This window comes from Mirounga angustirostris, unplaced genomic scaffold (genome assembly GCF_029215605.1).
Source record: "Mirounga angustirostris isolate CCGP_5_RB_7025 unplaced genomic scaffold, mMirAng1.0.hap1 SCAF_12, whole genome shotgun sequence".
Lineage (NCBI taxonomy): Eukaryota > Metazoa > Chordata > Mammalia > Carnivora > Phocidae > Mirounga > Mirounga angustirostris.
Genome location: NW_026991720.1, coordinates 93,034,213 through 93,056,765, shown reverse-complemented (window position 1 = coordinate 93,056,765; position 22,553 = coordinate 93,034,213). Strand labels below are relative to the sequence as shown.

General features: G+C 38.3%; 1 protein-coding gene across 11 annotated transcripts in view; it reads right to left on the bottom strand.

The window, feature by feature from the left end:
* Positions 1-22,553, bottom strand: part of SUGCT (succinyl-CoA:glutarate-CoA transferase) — an 800,213-nt gene that overhangs the window by 366,796 nt on the left and 410,864 nt on the right. Inside the window, exon 9 of one of the 11 annotated variants that reach the window (XM_064575451.1) lies at positions 10,284-12,274. The exons of 8 other annotated variants lie outside the window; for them this stretch is intronic. In XM_064575451.1, the coding sequence (XP_064431521.1) occupies positions 11,627-12,274 (648 nt within the window). In that variant the 3' untranslated portion in view covers positions 10,284-11,626. Of the gene's footprint in view, positions 1-10,283; positions 12,275-22,553 lie in introns of those variants that run through there. 2 more of the 11 variants (XM_064575450.1, XM_064575442.1) reach the window with 2 other exon arrangements.

Below are 22,553 nucleotides of genomic sequence, written 5' to 3'. Positions count from 1 at the left end.
ATGGCTTAGTTTTGTTTTGACTTGTTTTGTTTCATTGTAAGAGTTCTAAAATATATTCTTTTTTTTTTTTTTTAAAGATTTTATTTATTTATTCGAGACAGAGAATGAGATAGAGCATGAGAGGGTCAGACGGGGAAGCAGACTCTCTGCCGAGCAGGGAGCCCGATGCGGGACTCGATCCTGGGACTCCAGGATCATGACCTGAGCCGAAGGCAGTCGCTTAACCAACTGAGCCACCCAGGCGCCCTAAAATATATTCTTTTTTTAAAGATTTTATTTATCTGAGAGAGAGAGTGTGAGCGAGCAGGCACACACATGGGCCAGGGGTAAGGTACAGAGGGAATGAGAGAAGCAGACTCCCCACTGAGCGGGGAGCCCGAAGCGAGACTCAATCCCAGGACCCTGGAATCATGATCTGATTCGAAGACAGACACTTAACCGACTGAGCCACCCAAGTGCCCTAAAATAAATTCTTATAATGTTTCTGCTGTGGTAAAGTCATTCTAAGACATCAAACCATTTGGTAGTGTTGGATCCTTATTCCTGAAGAAACCATGCAATGATTTTAGCCAACCTCATATAAAAATCCACATGAGGCCACCCTTCCAGTCTGCTCCATCCCTTAGGCGGGCTCCCTCAGCTATGTGATCTCATCTCTCAGGCTTCTGGACAGGTGGATATTCAGAAGGACTGAGCTAGAGACTGTTCCATACACATGGCAGAAACATATTTTTTAAATGCTCATGCTCAGTACAAACTGTGAGCACACCACCGTGGAGGTGACTAGGAACTTCTTGCCTGTTACAATAAGAGCAAGAACCACATTATTATTATTATTATTAATACATTTTTCAGTAGTTTAATTTTCTAAATAGCATTGTTCACAACCACAAAGCAATTTTAATTTAGTACTTTCTCACATTTTATGGCTGATTATATTGTTAAAAACAGAAGAGGCCACTAAGAGACTAAAAAAAAATCCAATAAACTCCTCAGCTGTAGCACTGAATTTGTGGTCAGAAGACCCCCATCTCTGTGGCCATAATAAGCATGTCTAAGCTCCCCAAGTCTGTTTCCTCATCTGTAAAACAGACATAACACCACCTACCGGACAGAGTTCTTACGAAGTTTAACCTAGATAGTTCATGACCTACCTGGCTTCCACCCTAATTTTCAGTCCTTAGACTGAAGTATCCTTATATTTTCTCAACATACATCTCATGTTCTAATCACACCAAACTCCTCGAAGTTCTCTAAAGGTGTCACCTCCATTCTTCTCCTTTGTTTTGAAAGCCTTCTTCCTCTGTTTGGATGATATGGATTAATTCATCAACACTTAAAGAACCCTTCTCTGACCATCTCCAAGTTGAATCAGCTCATCCTCTAGGCCCCAAAATCGACCTGTACAAATGTAATATTTACCTGTTTATTGGTGCAACGCCCTGACCACACTCTACTTTCCTCGAGTTCCTAAACTATGCCTTCCATTCCTTCCATCTCATCATTAGTACCTAGCACATACCTAACCCACAGTGGGGGCGAAGAAAGGGGGAGGGACTGGATGAATGATTAAATGAACGTGTGACATGCAGAAAAGCATTGGGCTTGGTTATTTGTGATACAGTATGGATTCAGATTCAGATAGCACAATCTGAAACTTAAACCCTTAGAGATGATGGAGCCTATGCTTGCCATGATAGCCCTTCAGTCTTGCAATTTAAACTTCTGAACAATAACCGCTGGTGTTCCTGAGATGTTTTCTAAAGAAAACAAAAATCACCATCAAATGAACCCCACATATGGGCAGCACACTCTGTTAGGAATGTTTTATCTTGTTTGTATTAAGTTCGCATCAAGGTCTTTCAGCTTACAAATCCCATGAAACAGGAAAACTGACATACAAGACTTCAATATACCACAAAACCAAATGGTAAGCATGCTTTTCTCAAGTTTCAGTGTGGTCACTGAATTCAATTGCTTAGCAGTAGAATTTGAAGGGTTATGTACATCTCCTGCTATTGGTCCATAGGCTTCTTTATTAAAACAATTATATCTTCATGCCAAAATGTACATAGTATGTATCAAATAAAAGTAATGGCAGAGAAAGATAACGGATTCCAGACAGTCATTTTCTGTAGCTAAAAATTATAGAACAACTACTCCCAACTAGATACGTTATTATTAGAACCATTCAAAAGGGACAAAAAATAGCAATAAAGCAAGAAACCAACAAACCTCAAGAGTGAATAACAGTACTTCACACCTATATAAACACAGGCATCACTGAGGTTCTTGAGCTAAGGAACTACTCGACAAAAGAGGCAGAAACATGCAGGATGGAACTTAAAGGAGAGAAATTGGAGTCAGGTGAGCAATTAGGTTATAAACCTGCAAACAGTGGGACTCTGGGGGCATGCGGTCCACCATGGGGTTGAACGAGCTGTGTTTTTTGCCACATTTCCAGGCCTTGGAAAACTCAACCTTTCATGTACTTTCAAACACAGAATGATGTCTCGACTAATACTCTCTGTGGTGGGGTGAAATTTCTGTTGTAAACTCACCTACTTTACCTTCTATCTCTGATAATGTTTTCCTTTCCTTTCAGGTCTCATTCTGATGACAGACAAACAAAAAAATCTTTTAACTTGACCATTAAAAGGAAGACTTTTCCCCCCTCATCCTTCTTCCCAAGATGGTGCTGTCTATGTGAAGAGGAGTATCTGGTTCCCGGAGCCTCTGGGTTCTCTCTGGCTTCGCTGAGATGGCCTGCTATCTGCCGTCTGCTGGGACACCTCTGCCGGTGAGAGTGATTTCTCTGGCCCGGTTTTTTATGGTGTCCAGCTGGCACCCACTGCTGATGACCATGAAGCTCGCCATTGTGGCTGGCAGTGAGATCCCTGCATTCCACATCCTCCTTTGGTCCACTGGTCCTCTCAGAACGGGGATAGTGGAGAGGGAATGGGGAAGAAGAAGCCTTCAGCTGGCTTCTCTGCTAGACATTTTGCCACGATGAAGGAAGGGTCTGCAACCTTCCCAGGCTTTTCCCAAGTAAAAGGGAGTACTGACTTTGAATGTTCTCAAATTCAGACAGATCTGTTAATATTTAATTCTCCCCTCCCAGTTGCAAGATCCCACCTGAAGGTCGCAGGATGTGGAAATGAAGGTATTCTGTCCTCTTTCTCAACCTACTTCCCTTTCAGGAACTCCCTCCAGCACTGGGACATTTGCTCCTTCTCATGTCATGGGAACTTCCCATGTGTGGTGATCTGTGCTCTGCTCTGTTCTGCTCCTCGATCCCTCCTCCAAGTTCTGATTTATAAGAAAATCACTATATACACTCCTCTTTTTTCTCTTTCTCAAAAAGAATGGCTTTTGTAAACAAAAGGTGCTTACTTCAAGACCACGATCTTACTATCAATGTGACAAATTCTATTTGAAAGTTCAAAGTCAAATTATGACTCTCTTGTTCTCAGCTGGGGCTTTCCTTCCCAAGAAGTGATGGATGTTATTGATTTAATGAGGTGCAAGAACCAAGGCACAAGTAGGAACTTGGGGTAAGAAATCTGATACATCTGATACAATGTGCCTCTCAAGCCGATATACATATATACATATATATATATATATATATATATATATATATATATATATATTCAGAAGAATTTGTTTCTGTGAAGTTATACTTAACTTGAGCCATCCTTAATGGTTTCAATGGAATTAACAAATCATGTTTTTTTGTACAAATTTTTCACTCATCAGAGAAAACAGAACAGAAATAAAAATCACAGATCTCACTAAACAAAAGAATCTGAAATCTACTGGCCTAAAAGAATTTCCCATTGTTAGTATATGGGGCAATTACTGTAATAGAATACGGTTTCTCACACACAGAAATAGAACTCAAGACCAAAATATCACTTATTCAATTTTCATCAAGATGGTTCTGAATTTATAATACGAGTCATTTTAACTCTCTACCATTCCCAAATGATATCCCAAATAGCAATTTACAGGGAGGTTGTCACAATCTTCCCTCTCTGGGAGAAATAATTGATCACACCAGAAAGTCCAACCAAAGTAAATAACAAAAGCTAAAGTCGAGTGAGTCTGCTATTATGTGCGGGAACTGGTCTAAAGCGGTTACCGGTGTTATTTTATTTAACCTTCACTGCAATGTTTCGAGGTAAGTATACCCATTTTGAGTTGACAAATTAGGAAACAAAATTTGAGTTGACAAATTAGGAGGCCAGGAAGGCAAGCAGTCTTCTCAGCACCGCTCAAAGGCTAAGTAAGCAGTAGAGTCGAAATTTGAACTCTGGCAAACTCACTGCCAAGTGTTTCTGTCTACCCCAATGCGGCGCTGCCGCCCAGATCAGGGAAACATGAGGGCACTGACTGTGAGGTGTAAGAAAAGAGCTAGGCACTAAGGACTCTGCTATCTTTATAAGGACAAAAGAAGGGACCGAGTTCCCATATTTAGCGTTGGCATGCATAATAATTCCCAGAACCATATGTTTCAAATGACCCGATCATTGGGTCTTTGGTTTCTGATCACTTGACATTTTTAAGCATGAATCATCTAATGAAAAAATTACAGGGCTTTCTTTTGAACACATTGTTTATTTGTCACCAAGAGATCTCAGATATACTTTAAACAAATTCCTTCTCTAAAGGAAAGACTACATACCCTCATGAATGGCATAATCCAAAAATAGAAATTATTTAAAACAGCTCTCACACCTTTTCTAAATTTCCTACATTGTGAAATGACAGCAGTGTCTCCCTTTCAACACTGCCTTCTAGTCAATGTAAAAAGAAATAAACCATCCCCACATGCTCATATTTGGTGTTTACTTTTCCGTCAGTCATCTAAAATGGGACGCAGGAAAAGGGATGTGTCTGTCTCTGTTAGAAAGAGAAGAAAAGTGAAGGAAAGAAAATCTAATGCAACAAGAGAGTTACCAGATTTGGAACTGATTGAAAGAGTTTCGTGTCACCAAACATTTTTCAAAGACCGATCAATCTGCAACTCTTTTTATAAACCAACCTGTAATGACTGGTGTTTCCACACATTTTCTTCACACAGTTGCTTCTGAGTTTGGCAGTGCCTTTGATTTGAAAACGAATTTCAAACTTTAGATGATCACACAGAACCTTTTTGGCATCATGGAAAAGAATATTTAGATCATAAAGACTTAAAGGAATGTAAGCTCGAGTTCCAAGTAGTTTAAACTTTCATTACGGAGATGCCGAAAGCCACATTGCTCTGCTTACACAAGGATGTTTAGAAGTGATGCCATTTGTAACTCTGACTAATTAAATGAGAATTTAAAAGGATGTGAGAAAGAAAAGCAGGGATTAAAATTAATACTAAGTGAAACATATAAATTCTACAGGATAGCAAATACCAGGATAGACCCAAGCATCACCATGTGATGGTTCTTATTCACATCTTCTGGCATCGCGGGAAAACCACCTTGGAAAAACCAACAAATCCTTAAAATAACAGAAAAGTGCCAGCACTAACAGTGGTATACTTAGTAATCCCTGGGAAAATTCAAGGAAAGGAGAGTAATGAAATTTGTCACCTGCTGACTGGTTTCTGCTGCTTCAGAAAACAAAGAGCACATCAGATCAGGGTTCAGAATGTACAGCCAGAAAAGAACGGAATTCCTAACGGCAAAGTAACTGACTCCATTATGAATACAAATCGCATTACCCTTGTCCCAACCCCCAAACCACTGGTTCTCAAAAACTTAGTCCCCAACCAGCCACAGGAACATCTTCTGGGAAGTCACTAGAGGTACACATCCTCAGGCTCCCCCTAAGACCAGCTGAACCAAAACTCTGGGGATAAGGCTGGATAATCTGTGTTTTCATAAAACCTAAAGATTATCTTCATACACACTAAAATTTGAGATCTCTGCCTTAAACGTCACATGCTCCCTGAAAAGTAGAGATGTCCTTGAATCCTAACAGTTCTAACAGTTAGCAGTTATCAAGGCTTACTGTGAGCAAAGCACTCTGCATAACATATTACTTATATTCACTCATTTAACCCTTATGTCAACCTTGTAGCTGCCATGTCCATGCCACCCACTAGCTCAACAGGGCACAGTGAAACTGAGTTCCTAAGAAAAGACAGTGCTCTTATGAGAACAGTGGGTTTCTTGAATGTAGATCTACCAGTAGCATAAACTGAGGAAAGAAGAGAGGATTTTCATGTACATCTGAGGCAACCTTTACTGGCAAAAATCTTCATAAAATTTTGAAATTTCTTTGGAAAGGCAAACGGGTCAAGGTCTAGTTTTTTCATGAATTGACTTCTTGAATTGGTTCCATTCTGATATCCTTCTTTCTGGTCCAGAATGGGATCTGGACTGGGGCCAGCTAGCCAGACGCACGGAGTTGTGTTGGTGGTAAGTAGGATGGCAGGTACCAGCACATTCTATCCCTGCGGCCAGCCCCCCAGCCTTAGGAAATCAATGGATATTCTTAGCATCAGGGGATAGAAAACATAAAATATTTCATTTCTGATCATTTGACATTTTTAAGCATGAATCATCTGATGAAAAAATTAGAGAAGATAAAGATGATGATGGGGTTAAAGTGCTTAAATGACAGCTAAAATCAGGGGGGAAAAATAACAGCCTTTTTTTATCCCCTTATTTAGTTCTACTACCTCGTGTAGTGACCCAGGCTTGAAACCTTGAGGTCTTTTTGAGCATTCCTTTCTCCTCATTCTCTCATCCAAGAAATTACCAAGCCTAAAATTATATTGTTCAGACTCTTGTATATGTCACTTTCTTTCCATTCCAACTTCCCTTGCTTTATCTCAGGCCCTTACGATCTCATCCTGGATTACCCCAACGGTGTCTGAATCTCCTTCTCATATTTATCATGGAGACCACTTTTTCCTCAAAGCCACTTTTTCCATGATACTTCCTTGCTCAAAACCCATCAGAAATACTCCCTTAGTGACAAGGTAAAGTCCAAACTCCATAAATGTAAACATCTTCACAGCCTGGCTCCAGCTTTATCTCCTGATGTGAATCCTAAACCCGAATTGCAATGATCTCAGTGTCATGAGATCGAGCCCCATGTGGGGCTTCTTGCTCAGTGCAGAGTCCACTTGGGAGTCTCTCTCCTCTCCCTCTGCCCCTATGCATGTGTGCGTGCTCTCGCTCTCTCTCTCAAATAAATAAATAAATCTTTTTTAAAAAGGGTTCCAAATAGAACTAATCCCTAAAAAGAATTTCAGAAAGAAATAAAAAGAACTTTTAAAAGGACTATAATTATAATCAACAAGACTAAAGAAAATATTGCATTCTTTGGAAAAAAAAACAGTTGATAACAGTTAATAGGAAGAAAGAGGAGAAAAAGAAGAAAAGAAAGAATCACCATTTTTGGAAATTAAATACAATGTGGCTGAAATAAAACAAATCAACAGATGAGCAAATAGTAAAGTGGATACGCATATGAGAAAAATTTCAACTAGTGATTTGGAAGATAAGAAGTCTCCTAGAGTAGAATAAAAGGGACAAAAAATAGGTCTTGGCAAAAACACTAAGAAAAAAAACATAAGGAATCAAGCACGTAGTGTAAGAAACAAAATTAGCATTCTCTACCAACAGTGTGATGTCCAGCAAAACATTTAGAAAATTATTAAAATACGTATGAGTTTACTAAGCCAGATGGAAACAGTATCAACATAAAAATCAGTAGCTATCTCACATGCTAACAACCACAAATTAGAAGATGAAGCCCATAAAGATTTCATTCAGAATTCAAGGAACACTCATATAATAACTAAGAATAAAGATAAAGTAAATGTGCAAAAGATATTTTTAGAATAACTGTCAATCTTACCAAGGACATATAATAAGGCTTAAATCCTAGAGAAACACCATGTTCCTGGATAGGAAGATTCAATATTGTAAGACTGTGAATTTGCCCCAAATTAATTTATAGATTAAAGAAAATCCCTTTTTTTTTTTTAGTCACTTGAGTTTCAGTTAAAGGGATTTTACTGAAATTTTTTTCATTATTTCAAAAAGATTAAAATGAACACTTTTTTTCTATAATGCATATAAGTCATTTATAAGACCTCTCCTTTTTAATTATATATTTTAATAAAAAAGAAAATTGGATTCAAAAAAATTACCAAAGAAATATTTTTGTATTATTGAAACTCAAGTGACTAAAAAGAAGGAGAATATTATAGGGTTGAGATTTATCAGTGTTTTTTAAATAAAAAGAATTGGAAAAACCTGTTGCTTGTTCTTCTAATTTACAGGTTCTTTTTAATAATACAGCTTAGATTTTATGAGATTATATTTTAAAAGCAATAGTAAAAATAATATCCAGGGATGTTACAGTAAAAAAGTAGTTTTTTCTAATTTATTCCTATATATTTCATCTTCAAAATAATTCCTGATTTGCATTTAATAAATCAAAGAAAATACAAAAAGTGATTTGATTTCCAGATATACGTAATTTCTATCAATAAATTAACAGATCAGAAAAAAAATAAAGAAATCCCTCATCATTCTAAAATCTATATAAAATAGATCCATGAAATGAGCAAGGTCATTTTTAAAAAAGAAGAAAATCTGGCCTGACATATTACACAATTAGGGTAACTAAAAATCAGCAAGAAACTAATCCAGAGATATACAGACTGGACAGTAAACAGAATAGAGATTCCAGAAAAAGATCCATGCATATATGACATTTATCATCATGATGGTACTATTTCAAACCAGCAGGAAAAAGAAGACTAACAACAATCAATGTCATTGGGATCCATGGCTTTCTACCTGGTTTAAAAGGAAAAATAACAAAGTTATTTTATAATCTTATTTCACATCATAGGCAAAAATTCTTGATATAATAAAGAGCCAAAAACAAAGCTATAAAAATGTCAAAGAAATAACAAATACAGCTATTTTCATAGCTTTGAGAGGGCAGGTCTTCTTACGGAAGACGCAAAGCTCAGGTGTCATAAAGGAAAAAAAAATACCTGACTTATTTGACTACATTAAAAACTAAAATGTCCTGTTTGGCAATAAATAAATAAATAAATAAGTTTTTTTTTTTTTAAAGCATCAAGTTAAAAAGCAAGCAGCACTAAGGGAAAAAATAGAAAAGGGGTTAAAATCCTTAATATACAAGTAAGGACTTCTTAAAATCTAATCAATAAATAGGCAACGAATTTTAACAGTTAAGACAAATAGACAAAAAATTCTCATTCTCAGTTTTAATCTAGGAAATGAAAGTACTAGTGCTAACATTTATGAAATGCAAATGTCACCTCTTTTTGAATCAGATTAGTGAAAGCAGCAGAAACCGGTAATATCTAGTATTGGCGATGGTGTGAGAACACGAGCATTTTCCATTCAGTTTTGATTGGAGTATAAATCAGCACAGCCTTCTGAGAAGCATTTTGGTAGTTTTTACTGAAATTTAAACTGTGCTTACCTGCTCGACCAGAAATCATACTTCAAGGAATTTATTCTAGAAAAACTTGCACATTGTCCTGCTCTGTGCATCTAAACATTTCAAGTCACATATGTGCCATCTAAAAAAATTTGTTATACCTGCATACCAATGAGCATTTTTGACAATAATTAGATATTTAAATAATCATTAACATCATAACATATAATATATAAATAATTAATGATTTTAAAACAAATTCTTTAAAGATAATTTCTTTAAAAATACTGACCACATTGCCTACCGTTGCATACCCTTAACCACTGCGTAGTAAATATTTATACATGGAAATTCTCTGTCTCTACTTTTAGGTACAGTGTGCAACTTTATTGTGTCAATTGAGTCAATAATGGTTCTCTGCTACAGACCAGGGCAGTAGGCCAGAAAATAACCCCTCAAAGATGTCCACACCCTAATCCCCAGAACCTGTGAATGTGTTATTCAGCAATAAGGGCCTTCTAAGTGTGACTAAATTAAGGTGTTTGAGATGCGGTGATTATCCTGGGAAATCTGGGTGGGCCTAGTATAATCACAAGGGTCCTTAAAAGAGCAAAGTGGAGGTAGAAGAATCTGTTTCAAAGTGATGTATAGTATGAGAAAGAATCAGATGTCCATTGCTGGCTTTAAAAGATGGAAGGAGGGGCGCCTGGGTGGCTCAGTCGTTAAGCATCTGCCTTCGGCTCAGGTCGTGATCCCAGGGTCCTGGGATCGAGCCCTGCATTGGGCTCCCTGCTCAGTGGGGAGCCTGCTTCTCCCTCTCCCACTTCCCCTGCTTGTGCTCCCTCTTTCACTGTGTCTCTCCCTGTCAAATAAATAAATAAAATCTTTAAAAAAATAAACAAAAGATGGAAAGAGGCCATGAGCAAAAGAATATGCACAGTTTCTAGAAGTTGGAAAAGACAAGGAGATTAATTCTCCCCTAATGCTCCCATAGGAATTTAACCCTGCAGACATCTTTACTTTTAGCCCAGTGAGACCTGTTTCGGATTTCAGACCTCCAGAATTATAAGATAATAAATTTGTATTGTTTGAAGCCATTATGTAAAAAATTGTTTTAGCAATAATATAAAACCAGTACAACCAGACACCATATCAGGTGATAGAAACACTAACACGTGCTCTTGCCTTTGAGATCACAGCCCTTCCAGTGGAGGAAATAGATACAAATTATAATTCTTCAGATAGATATTAAATGTCAATTTATAAGACTTTCTGGTTATTTTTAATTATGCATAATTTTACTATATCTGCTGATACACTATCACTTTAGAACTCTGTAGAAGTCTGCATGTTATATAAAATTGATCTTGGTGGTTGGATTATTGGCTGAGAGTAAATAAACTTACAACTTTGTCCTAAATACCTCAGTCTTTGCGATTAGGGCATTCTTCATGTCTTCTTGAATTCTATAGATAATGTTATGAAATTATTTATTATTAAAATAGGGATAAAAGGGACATTCACTTTCTATATTTCACTGTCAGCTTCACCTCAGAGTTTGGCAGACATTCATTATAATACATTATTGAGCATTTATGCGTAAAACTGTTTATGTAATAGATTTTTGAATCCTGAAATTTTTAGAAAGTAAGCAAAATGTTTGTGTCAGTTGGAAGTTCTTAAATGGAATTTAACAAATGAACCACATGGGAATTTCCCACTGGGGAAGAGAATTGCTGGCACTGCCCACAGGTATTAGGGCCCCACTTACAACAGTCCTGTGAACCCCTCGTGGGCAGAGACAGGAAATGATTTGTGAATATGCAAGCGGGAAGAAGTTTACTAGCTTGTACTCTGCGGGGCTGCTTCTACAGTGATTGCAAGTAGGTCTCCTCATCAGCCAAAACTAAGAGGAAAAAGGACAACTCAGTCTAGTTACCCCCTTGATGGAAAATTTCTATTTATGAGATGTTCTCCTTTGTGGCACATTTTACATTTCCTACACAAAATTTTCTCCAAATTAAAGTGCTTTTATGAGACTTTCAGTATCAGTCAGGGTCAAGTCAAGAGGCAGAAATCACACCATTTCTCTTTTTCGGAGATAATCGAATAAAAAGCCTTCCAGCTAAAGTTGGTAGCAAGGTAACTGAACAGACAGGAGAACTCTAAGATATTACAAAGGTAGCGACTACAAGAAGGAGTTAGCACGCCCAGGGCCAGGGGAAACAGAAAATGTTAGAATTATTAAACTTGGGCCCTTAGAGATGGGTGCTGTGGAGCTGAAACTCAGATCTCCAAGGAGGTGGTGGCCAGGGATAGTTGGTTTCTCTGAGACAGGACATTTTGAAGTGAATTCTGCAAGTGTCGGAAAACTTGAAATTGGACTCAGCTGCCGCCACCTGAAAATTCTGCTGCCACAGGGGGTGTGGGGGTGTTGCTGGTGTGATGAGCACAGGAACCGCAAATGAACTGGAGTCCATGGGAAGAGAGCAGAAAAACCGGCAAGAAAAAAATTGGCCACAGGAGAGACAGCACCAGACACAGGACTCTGATTCAAAGCATACACTTCATCCTGGAAGACAGCGCCCATCCTTACCAGCTGCTGTCTCCATTCCACTTGTTCACTGGGAAAGCTGCTTCCGAGTGACGAGACGAGGGGTAAAGACAAGTTAATTTCTTCTTCACCTGCTGACTCCCTGGAGTGCCTGCAAGGTTCTGACGGGAAGTCCCAACTCCAACATTGCAGAGCAGAATACAAAAGCATGGATATGCCGCTGAGAAACACCTCAGCGACTGGTTCAGCCCTTCTACGATGCACGTCCATGGATACCCTTTCCTGTAAACACAGAGCAACACGGCTCTGTTTCCACGTAACAAGATGCAAATGAATTCGTATTACTACAAACGATGCTGTATTGGTATAAACGAAGACGCCCTCTGTTCAGAATCAGTGGAGAAAAAAAACCTCAACAGTCATGGTATCTGTCCCCATGCAATGCTCTTCCCCAAACTTGGCCACGGTCCTATCTGAATTTCCTCTTACCTAGTACTCATTGGAAAATCATCTCAAAAAAGCTATAAAATACAAAGAGGAAAATGCACATAGCTGCTACGCCATTGTCCTATCTGAATTTCCTCTTACCTAGTACTCACTGGAAAATCATCTCAAAAAAGCTATAAAATACAAAGAGGAAAATGCACATAGCTGCTACGCCATTCGCGAGGCTGTCACTGACCTTTGTAACTTCCTTCTTTTACTATCTCTTCCAAGTTTCCTCTACTCTCAGCCAAAACTTCAGTAAGTCAATGTTCTTACCCGGTGAGGCAACCTGAACATTCATTCCTGATGTGTCTGAATCCGGTTTTGTTGTGACTTCTACTAGTGAACACGGAAGTACTAAGTCGAGGCTCCCAAGAATATGTGCTGGGTTCCAGACCCAGTCCTCCCCGGCCTCATGGTGTGGTACCAACCCTATATTCCCTTGATAATCAGGAGCAATTACCCCAGCCAGCAGTAACCACCTTTGTTACTTGTCGCTCCAGTGGTATTTGAATCCCTAGAGTCAGGTGGCTGCCTCATCTTCAATTCAGTGAATCTGTATGGCGTCACCTGGTAGAGGCTTTCTTTCCCTGTGAAGTATGACTATTAAACCCCCAGAGCTTAAAGTTGTAGAGAGAGAAGCCAAAATTCCGAGAATGGGCTTTCAGACATTACAATTCATGGAGCCATTCCTAACTCCTTGATTTCCTGACCCATGTATTTTTGGCCACAGGAGAGACAGCACCAGACACGGGACTCTGATTCAAAGCATACACTTCATCCTGGAAGACAGCACCCATCCTTACCAGCTGCTGTCTCCATTCCACTTGTCCACTGGGAAAGCTGCTTCCGAGTGACGAGACGAGGGGTAAAGACAAGTTAATTTCACAGGCTGGAGCCTATGGCTGCGCATTTTTGTTGTGAGACGCTGCACAATGTTGTGCAAAAATATCATGATAATGGATAATACATTCTGTGACTCCATGGACGACAGTGTTGGCAAAGGCATTATGGGCATGGACGGCAAATCCACAGCAGGATTACACATCAGTAGTGATGGACAAACCGTGCCCCCTCCATGATGGCACGCATCCAAAGTAATCCACCCACCACGAAGTGATCTCTACTGTAGTTACTAAACAAGGCACTAAGCCTGGGTGAGGAGAAATCTATGTTGCTGAGCCCATCCACAGCCTCTATCATGACTATGTTGTGCACGGACCCATGAAGCAGGTACTGAGGTAGCTGAGCAAAGAGGCTTACTGACATCCATTAAAATAATGTGTCATTTTGTTTGCCTGAGAGCCATTAATAAGCATAAACATGGGACAAAAATATCTTCATACTCTGTAACCTATTCAGGGGAGGGAGGCGATAGGTTACAAATAAGACAACTGAAGCCTAGGGAGGTTTGGCAATTTCAAGGAAGTTCAGTAACTTGCCCCAAGTCACAGAATAGAAACCAGAAGAGCAAGAACTCTCCCCCAAATCTGTTTGATTCTAGCCTACACAATCTCTCACTATTCTACAATGTCTCTAAAAAGAAGGAAGAACAGGAACCAGAAAATGAAATTGAAACAGAGAAAGGACATAATTACACTATCAATAAGGCTAAAAAAACAAAAACAACAACAAAACCCTAGTTTTTAAAAGTGAGGCTCTGGGGGCGCCTGGGTGGCTCAGTCGGTTAAGCATCTGCCTTCAGCTCAGGTCATGATGTCAGGGTCCTGGGATGAGTCCTGTGTCACGCTCCCTGCTCAGCAGGGAGCCTGCTTCTCCCTCTCCCTCTGCCGCTCCCCCTGCTTTCTCTCTCTCTCTCTCTCAAATAAATAAATAAAATCTTTAAAAAAATAAATAAAAAATTTTAAAAATGAAAACTAAAAAATAAAAGTGAGGTTCTTCACCAAGGTCAATGTTGCAAACAGTTGAACAGACAAGGTAAGAGGTAAAAAACAGACTAATAGGAAATCATTTTTCACCTTTCAATTGAGACATGGAGATAGTAACCAAATATCACTGGGTCCTGCCAGGAGCTGCAAGGAGATCATCAGGGTCATCAAAGGACAAGGAGGGGACAGCAGTGGGTGGCAACAAAAAGAAGACCAGAAAGGAGTGACCAAACAGAAAGGGGGGGAAGGGAGCAAGGTAATGTCACTGAAGGTCGTGTTAACATCATGTGTGTATGAAAGAAGTATGCAGAGACTGGATGAGCAAAGCCAAAGTTACGTCCAGTATATTCTCTAAGTTCCCAAATAAAGGAGAATTTACAATGGTATCTACTTCTAGAACCACTTAGATTATTAAAAAAATATGTGAATTCACCCAGCAACAGTGAGCAGTACATAGGAGACAGTCAAAAACAGGAATTAACAGCATTCATGCTGTCTCACTGAGTCATCGCAACAAGCCCACAACGGCCTACAACAGCAAATATTATAGTCACCAGTCCTTTACAACTGAGGAAGCTAAGGTTTACAGATAAGTGACTGGTCCAAGGTTACATAATTAGTGACATAGACAGTTACCACTGTCTGATTCCAAAAGCCATGTGCTTGGCTAGTCAAGGATAAAGGGAGGGAAGGAAGGAGGGAGGAGGGAGGGAAGGACGAAGGATGGTAGAAACTAGAAAAGTTTAAGTCCTTGAAATTAAACAGTTTATTAGTAATGGCAACACTTCTTTATCTTAAAGACTTCAACAATAAATTCATATGAACCCCACTTAAATGTAGAACAAGGGAAACAAAAATTTTGCCTCTAACCTGACCACTCTCCATCCTACTTACATCTATCCTATTTTCCATAATCTAGGTTTCTCCCCTGTGTTCCTCAGTGCCTGACAATTCTGGGTATTTTAAATCCTTTAAGCCACTCTTGCAACAAAATTATTTATGACCTTTTGGATTGAAATCTTGTTTTAGAACCAAAATATTAGAACTTGTGCCTGCCAATCTGAATGATAACTATAGGAGAACACGTCCCTTTAAAATTTTTCCATCCTTTCTCCAGCCATCTAAAATGCGGCAGTAAACGCCTCCTCTGGGGACTCTGCTGCCAATTTATAAGGGAAAAATAAAACCCTTGATTCAAGTTATTTTACCTGGGATACATTCGTCCACAAACCATAAGTATTACAGAAGCGAGAGCATTCATGGAGTGGCAAATCCCTCATCTTGAATTTTGTTTATTCAGGCCAAGAATTTGTTCTGTTCTTCTTCCTACTGAGCAAATGACTTGAAAGTTTGTTTCCAGTTTCAAAACTTGAGTTTTGTAGCATTTTCTTAAAAATATACTAATATTTAGCCAAATTTGTTTGTTTTGGCTATTTATTTTATTTGATCTCATGATAACCTTGGGAGATCAATATCACTGCCATTTCACAACTCATGAAGCTGAGGTTTTACTAGCACTCAAGATTATGGGACTAAAACCAATATTTTCTCATCCAAATGTCTTCTAAACCATGAAAGCCCCTAGAAAATTTAACTTTATTTACTTTTTTAAAAGATTTTACTTATTTATTTGACAGCGAGAGAGGGAACATAAGCAGGGGGAGTGGGAGAGGGAGAAGCAGGCTTCCTGCTGAGCAGGCACCCCGACATGGGACTCCATCCCAGGACCCTGGGATCATGACCTGAGCCGAAGGCAGATGCTTAACGACTGAGCCACCCAGGCACCCCCAGAAAATTTAACTTTAATAGCCTCCAGAATTTCTTCAACCTGTCTCATCTTTAGCCTTTCTAATTATATTCCATGCTATATATTGAAAATTATGCATATTCTAGCCATTGTAAGGATATAATGTGTTTTTTAGTATTTTGTTTATATTCCATATGTCTAGGAAACTTGCTATTAGTATCCTCTACCTATGAATTGGGTGCTTTTCTTTTCCTTTAACTCAATATAAAAATTCCTTATTATCTCCTTTCGATTATTCTTTTTGTCTGTATTAAGTAAGCCTGTTTCCTACTGTTTATTCCCATAGTTTTCCAAACTTTAAAATTAGAAGCTATTAGAGCTTCCTCTTTTTAAAGATGGTCCAAATTCCAAAGTATCAGATAATATGAGTCACAGTACCTGGAATGAATAAGTTGTTGAATGAGTTTTTCAACAAAGGTGAAGTTTGTTGGACACCTTTATAAATTATCCTAATCCTGCACTAGAGTTCCCTCAAATTCACACAGATTCTGTCTTGGCAACATAAAATTCCCCTACTGGAAGGAAAATCCACTTGTATTATTAAGCAAAAATAATCTGGTTTTTTGCTATTATAAGCTAATGAAACTTATCGATAGCTTGTCTTTCTTTATGACTTGGCATCATCACAGTACTTTTTATTATAAATTCTACTCCTCTGGCAATCTGTTTCAGAGATTTAATTCATATATATGCTGTCAGGATTTTTCTTACCCTTTTCCTTTTCTCAGCTCAAAGAAATTTTTGTATCTACTATACATAAAGCATCTTGTGAAATCATTTTTTTTAAGATTTTATTTACTTATTTTGGAAGAGAGAGAAAGCTCGAGTGTGGGGGGAGGCGCAGAAGGCAAGGGAGAGAATCTCAAGCAGACTCCCTGCGAGAGAGGAACCCCACAGTGGGCTCAATCTCATGAGCCTGAGGACACGTCTTGAGCCAAAATCAAGAGTCAGGTGCCTAACTGAGCCACCCAGGCGCCCCAAGACATTTTTATACAGTGTTATTTCAACTGTACTTTTTGTTTAATTATTACAATTATTTTGCAATAATTTCAGGCATAGAGAAGAGTTAAAAAATATTACAAAGAGTTCCTATTACTCTTTACCTAGCTTTGTTTTATTTGGATTTTACTAGCTTTTCCACTAATGTCCTTTTCCTATACAAGGATCTAATTCAGGATTACATCATCATCATCATCACAGATGATGTTACCAGGCTGCAGAGTTAAAGTTTGTCTGCCAGTTTTCTCTGCTGTAAAGTTATTATTCTTCCTACTGTAGTTAGTAAATATTTGGGGGAGGATGGTGACATACTGAAAATACTCTGCTTCTCATTAAACATTCACCCACCAATGTAAGCATTCACTGGTGGCTTCTGCTTACCGTAGTTACTAGTATGATGTTCTAACGATTTTCTATTTCCTTCATTCCTTCTACAAGCATTAACTGAAATATTTCTGCAAGATGGACTTGTCCCTTAGTCTCACTTATTCATTTATTTAATCATTCATTAGGTCAGTGTGAAAAAATAAATATTTTGTTATTTGAGCTGTAATTCAAATACTTTGGGTTTTTATGCTCTTGCTTGGATCATTTGTTGTTCCATTTGTTCTAACTCTGGCCATTGAAAGTTCTTTCAGGTTAGCTCCTATATCCTCTCGGTGTGTCCCCACACTTTTTTTTAGTATTTCCATATTTTCTGGCATCACCTGACATCCAGCCTTATCTCGAATTTTTCCTCCACAGCCCTAGAATCAACTATTACTCCAGGAAGCTCTGACACTATTTAATAAGAGGATAATATTTAGAAAGCAAGACCTGGGAGTTAAGTATGTTTATGACTACTATGATATCACTGCTTCTAGGAACCTCACATGTATGAATACCTTCTAATGCATGCACATATATCTGTATTTATTTCTGTATTTATACATCTGTATATATTTTAAAAAAAAACATGGTTGATATTGGTATCTCTGACTCCAATCTAGCACCACAGTGCTCATTCTATTATTACTATGTTTATTCAAAAATGCTGTGACAACAAAAGAAACACGGCTTTCATTATCTACAGTAGATCTGCCTATCTATTCAACCCTATCATACATGTAAAGTAGTTTCAGATTTGCTAACCCACGCCCACTTGAAAAACAAAGTTACCAAGTACAGTGCATTGCATGTCATCATTTTTATCTTTAGCTTTACAGTATCCAGTCAAAAAAATGGTTTCCAAAGTCACTTAGGTCAGCTCCTTCCTTCCCTATTCCTTTCAGTATAGTTTATCATTCATGTGTCATAGTCAAGATCGCATCTTTGGTCTTCTTGACATCCTGGTTGATTTTTTTATTAATTTACATACTCTTCATATAGAGTGGTATGGTTTTGACCAACACATAAAGTTCTGTATTGACCAGCACAGTACCATACAGAACAGTGCAATCATCCCCAAAATTCCTGTGTGCTGCCCCTTTGTAACCGATCTGTACCTCAGCTCTTAACCACTATCAATCATTAATCTGTTTTCCAACTCTGTATTTTTGCCTTTTTGGGAATACTATATAAATGTGATTATATAATATACTGTTTTTTGTGCCTGGCTGCCTTCACATAGCAAAATGAACTTAAAATTTACCTGATGTGTGTGTGTGGTGGGGGTGGGGGTGGGGGTGGGAGGGCAGTTTGGCAACTTTCAGAATGATAATGTGAGTAGCTCCATGGATTCACTCCTTGGTAAAACAACCATACCTGGTAAAAATTATTATTAAGAACAACGATTTAAAGTTTCTCTAAATTATCCTAAGGATATATAGCAAAGGAAGAAATATTTATTCAATAAAATCTACTAAATCTCAGTAAGAATAGCAAAAGTCTGTGGCATTTGGGCCACAACCCACTCCCTCCACCAATCCCCCCTCTCTTAGGCACCCCTGAGATCAGCAGGATAGAAGCTCTACTCCCAGTGGGTGCCTCTAAGAACACAGGGCTCCCTATCCATCCAGCCCCCAGCCAAGGGCTACAGTATTTCTCCAGAAGGTGCAGGCCAACAGTATTTCTCATTACCAACCCTCCCCCACACCCAACCCCCACCCTCCAGCTCAGTACTGCAAAGTCTCTATTTCAGGCAAGAAATGTTAGAAGTATAGGTCTGTCTTCTTCTACCCAGCTCTGACTCATAGAACAGAGGCTTTACCCCAGGTATGGCAAGCCAAGAATACTGAGATCCCAGTTACTCTTGTCCCATCTTGCTCATAGAACAGAGATTCCACACTTGGAAAGGCAAACAAAAACACCAGAAGCTATCATTCCCACCAAGTGCCCTGCTTATAAAGCAGGGGTATTTCTGAGAACCCACCACCGTCCCTGTCTACAGCTCCAGAACAGTGCCTCAGAGACTTTGCCCACAGAGAGAAGGAAGCAATAAGAATGGAAAGATCAAGAATTCTCCCAAAGGAATTGACTGTATTTGGAAAGAGAATGGGAAAGTTCAGGACTAAGGATGCTTTCGAAAACAGTGGAGATTTGCTGGTAGGCAATTAATAGGAGGCTAGCAGCTATATGAAAGCAAAACAAAAGTAAACTGGAGGCCAGGTTATTTATCAGAGAGAACCAAAGAAAGAGAAAACTAAATAGACCCCTTCTTGGGGTCAGAACAAACCACAAAGACGGGCCTCAGAAAACTATCCCCTCAAAGGGGAACCAATTTAGTTGGATCAAACTATGGGGCTATTCATGCCCAGAGGCACTGCTAAAAACAATACAGAAAAACCTGGCAATTAAGGGAGCCTAACAACCAGAGGCGATATCAATCAAGGCAGACAATTTAACAGAGCGATTAGGGAAAGGCAAAGAGAGCTCTGCTAAAACCCCTGTAATCCTATGCTGAGACTACACATGCCTGAGGCAACACCTTCTGAATATAAACATCAGAGGGTTCAAACTGTAAGGGGGGAGAGGGAGGAGACACTTCACTGAATCAGACCAGAAAAGTCATTAAACAACTAAATAAGAAATAACAACAAGCACTTGCAGAAGGGTGGTGAGGGACTCTGTACCTTAAATTGCTTACAATACATTATCTAAAATGTCCAGTTTTCCACAAAAATGATGACACATGCAAAGAAACATGAAAATGTGACTCATACACAAGAAAAAGAGTAGGCAATAAAAACGACTTCTGAGAGTATCCAGATGTCAGACCTAATGGATAAAGACTTCAAAATAGCCTTATAAGTATGTTCGGAAAACTAAAGGAAACCATACCTAATGAATTACAGGAAAGAATGATTAAAAGATCTTGCCAAATAGAGAATATCAATAAAGGGAAAGAAATTATTTTAAAAGGACCAAATGAAACTTCTGGAGCTGACAAGTACAATAATTAAAATGAAATATTCACTAGAGGGGCTAAAAAGTAAATTTGAAGTAGGAGAAGAAAGAATGAATGAACCTGAAGATAAACTGATAGATTATACAGTCTGAAAAACAGACAGAAAAAAGAATGAAGAAAAATAAAAAGACTCAGAAAAATGTGATACCATTAAATAAAACATAGGCATAATGAGTGTACCAGGGAAAAGGAAAGAAAGGAGCACAAAAATATTTAAATAAAAAATGGCTAAAAATTTCCCAAATTTGATGAAAACATTACTCTACACATCCAAGAAGCTCAATGAGTTCCAATTAGGATCAATTTAAAGAGATCCATACCAGACACATCTTAATCAAAATGTTGAGAACCAAAGACAAAAAGAAAATCTTGAAATCAAGAAAAAAACAATTTGGAAAACAAAAAGGGAGCACCAATAAGATTGGCAGGTGATTTCTCATCAGAAACACTGCAGGCCAGAAGGCAGGGGATGTTATATTGAAAAACTTTTAAATTTAAAAAAAAAAAAACCTGTCAATCAAGAATCTTACATACATACATCTTATAAAATTATTTGTCAAATAATTATTTTTCAAACAGTTTTTCAAAAATGTAAATGAACTGGGATGCCTGGGTGGTGCAGTCAGTTAAGCTTCCAACTCTTGGTTTCGGCTCAGGTCATGATCTCAGTCTCCATGTTCAGCAGGGAGTTGGCTTGAGATTCTCTCTCTCCCTCTCCCTTTACCACTCCCCACTCTCTAAAATGAATAGATAATCTTTTTAAAAATGTAAATGCACAAAGGCATGCCCAGATAAACAAAGACTGAGAGAACGTGTTGCTAATAGACCGTATCAGACGTGAAAGGAAGTTCTTCTAGTCCATATGGAAAAAACAGTAAAGTCAAGTATCAAAATATGAAAGACAGGGGCGCCTGGGTGGCTCAGTTGGTTAAGCGACTGCCTTCAGCTCAGGTCATGATCCCAGGGTCCTGGGATCGAGTCCCGCATCGGGCTCCCTGCTCTGCGGGGAGTCTGCTTCTCCCTCTCCCACTCCCCCTGCTTGTGTTCCCTCTCTCGCTGTGTCTCTCTCTGTCAAATAAATAAATAAAATCTTTAAAAATAAATAAAAATAAATATGAAAGACATAATAAATGTATATTTCTTCTTTCTTCTCTTAATTAAATACAAAAGAAACCCTATTAAACATATACATATATGAGACCAACTCATTATATGAGTTTTCAAATCATTCTATGAGGCCAGTATTATCCTGAAACAAAAACCGAACAAAACATAAGAAAACTACATGCATACATACATGTCTTTTATGAAAATAGACCAAAAAAAATCCTCAACAAAATACTAGCAAACCAAACACAGCAACACATAAAATGGATTATATACCATGACTGATTGAAATTTATCCCAGGTATGCAAGTTTGGTGTGACATCTGAAAATCAATTAAAATAATACACCATATCAATTAAAAAAAGACAAAGCATACAGATCATTTCAATACACAAAGAAAAGAAACACTCTTTTCTGATCAAAGCATTCAACAAACAATAAATTCAAAGTAAGTCCCTCCATTCTGATAAAAGGCATCCATGAAAAGACCACAACAAATGTTATACTTAATGGTGAGAAATTCAATGCTTTGCTCCTTAGATCAGGAACAAGGCAAGAATGTCTACTCTTGCTACCTCTATTCAACATTGTATTGGGGGTTCTATCTAAGGAATTCAGGCAAAAATTGAAATGAAAAGCCATCCAGATTACATGGGAAGATAGCATGATCTTATATACAAAAAATTTGCAAGGAATCCACATTGCCCCCTAAAAAGTTGTCTTGGAACTAATAAATGAATTCAGCATGATTGAAGGAAAAATCCATTTTATTTCCATGCAGTAGTAATTGAAAATACAGCAGTAAAATGGAGAAATCAATTCCATTTACAATATGATCAAAAAGTAAAATATTCAAGTACAAAATTGGCCAGACTTGCACACTGAAA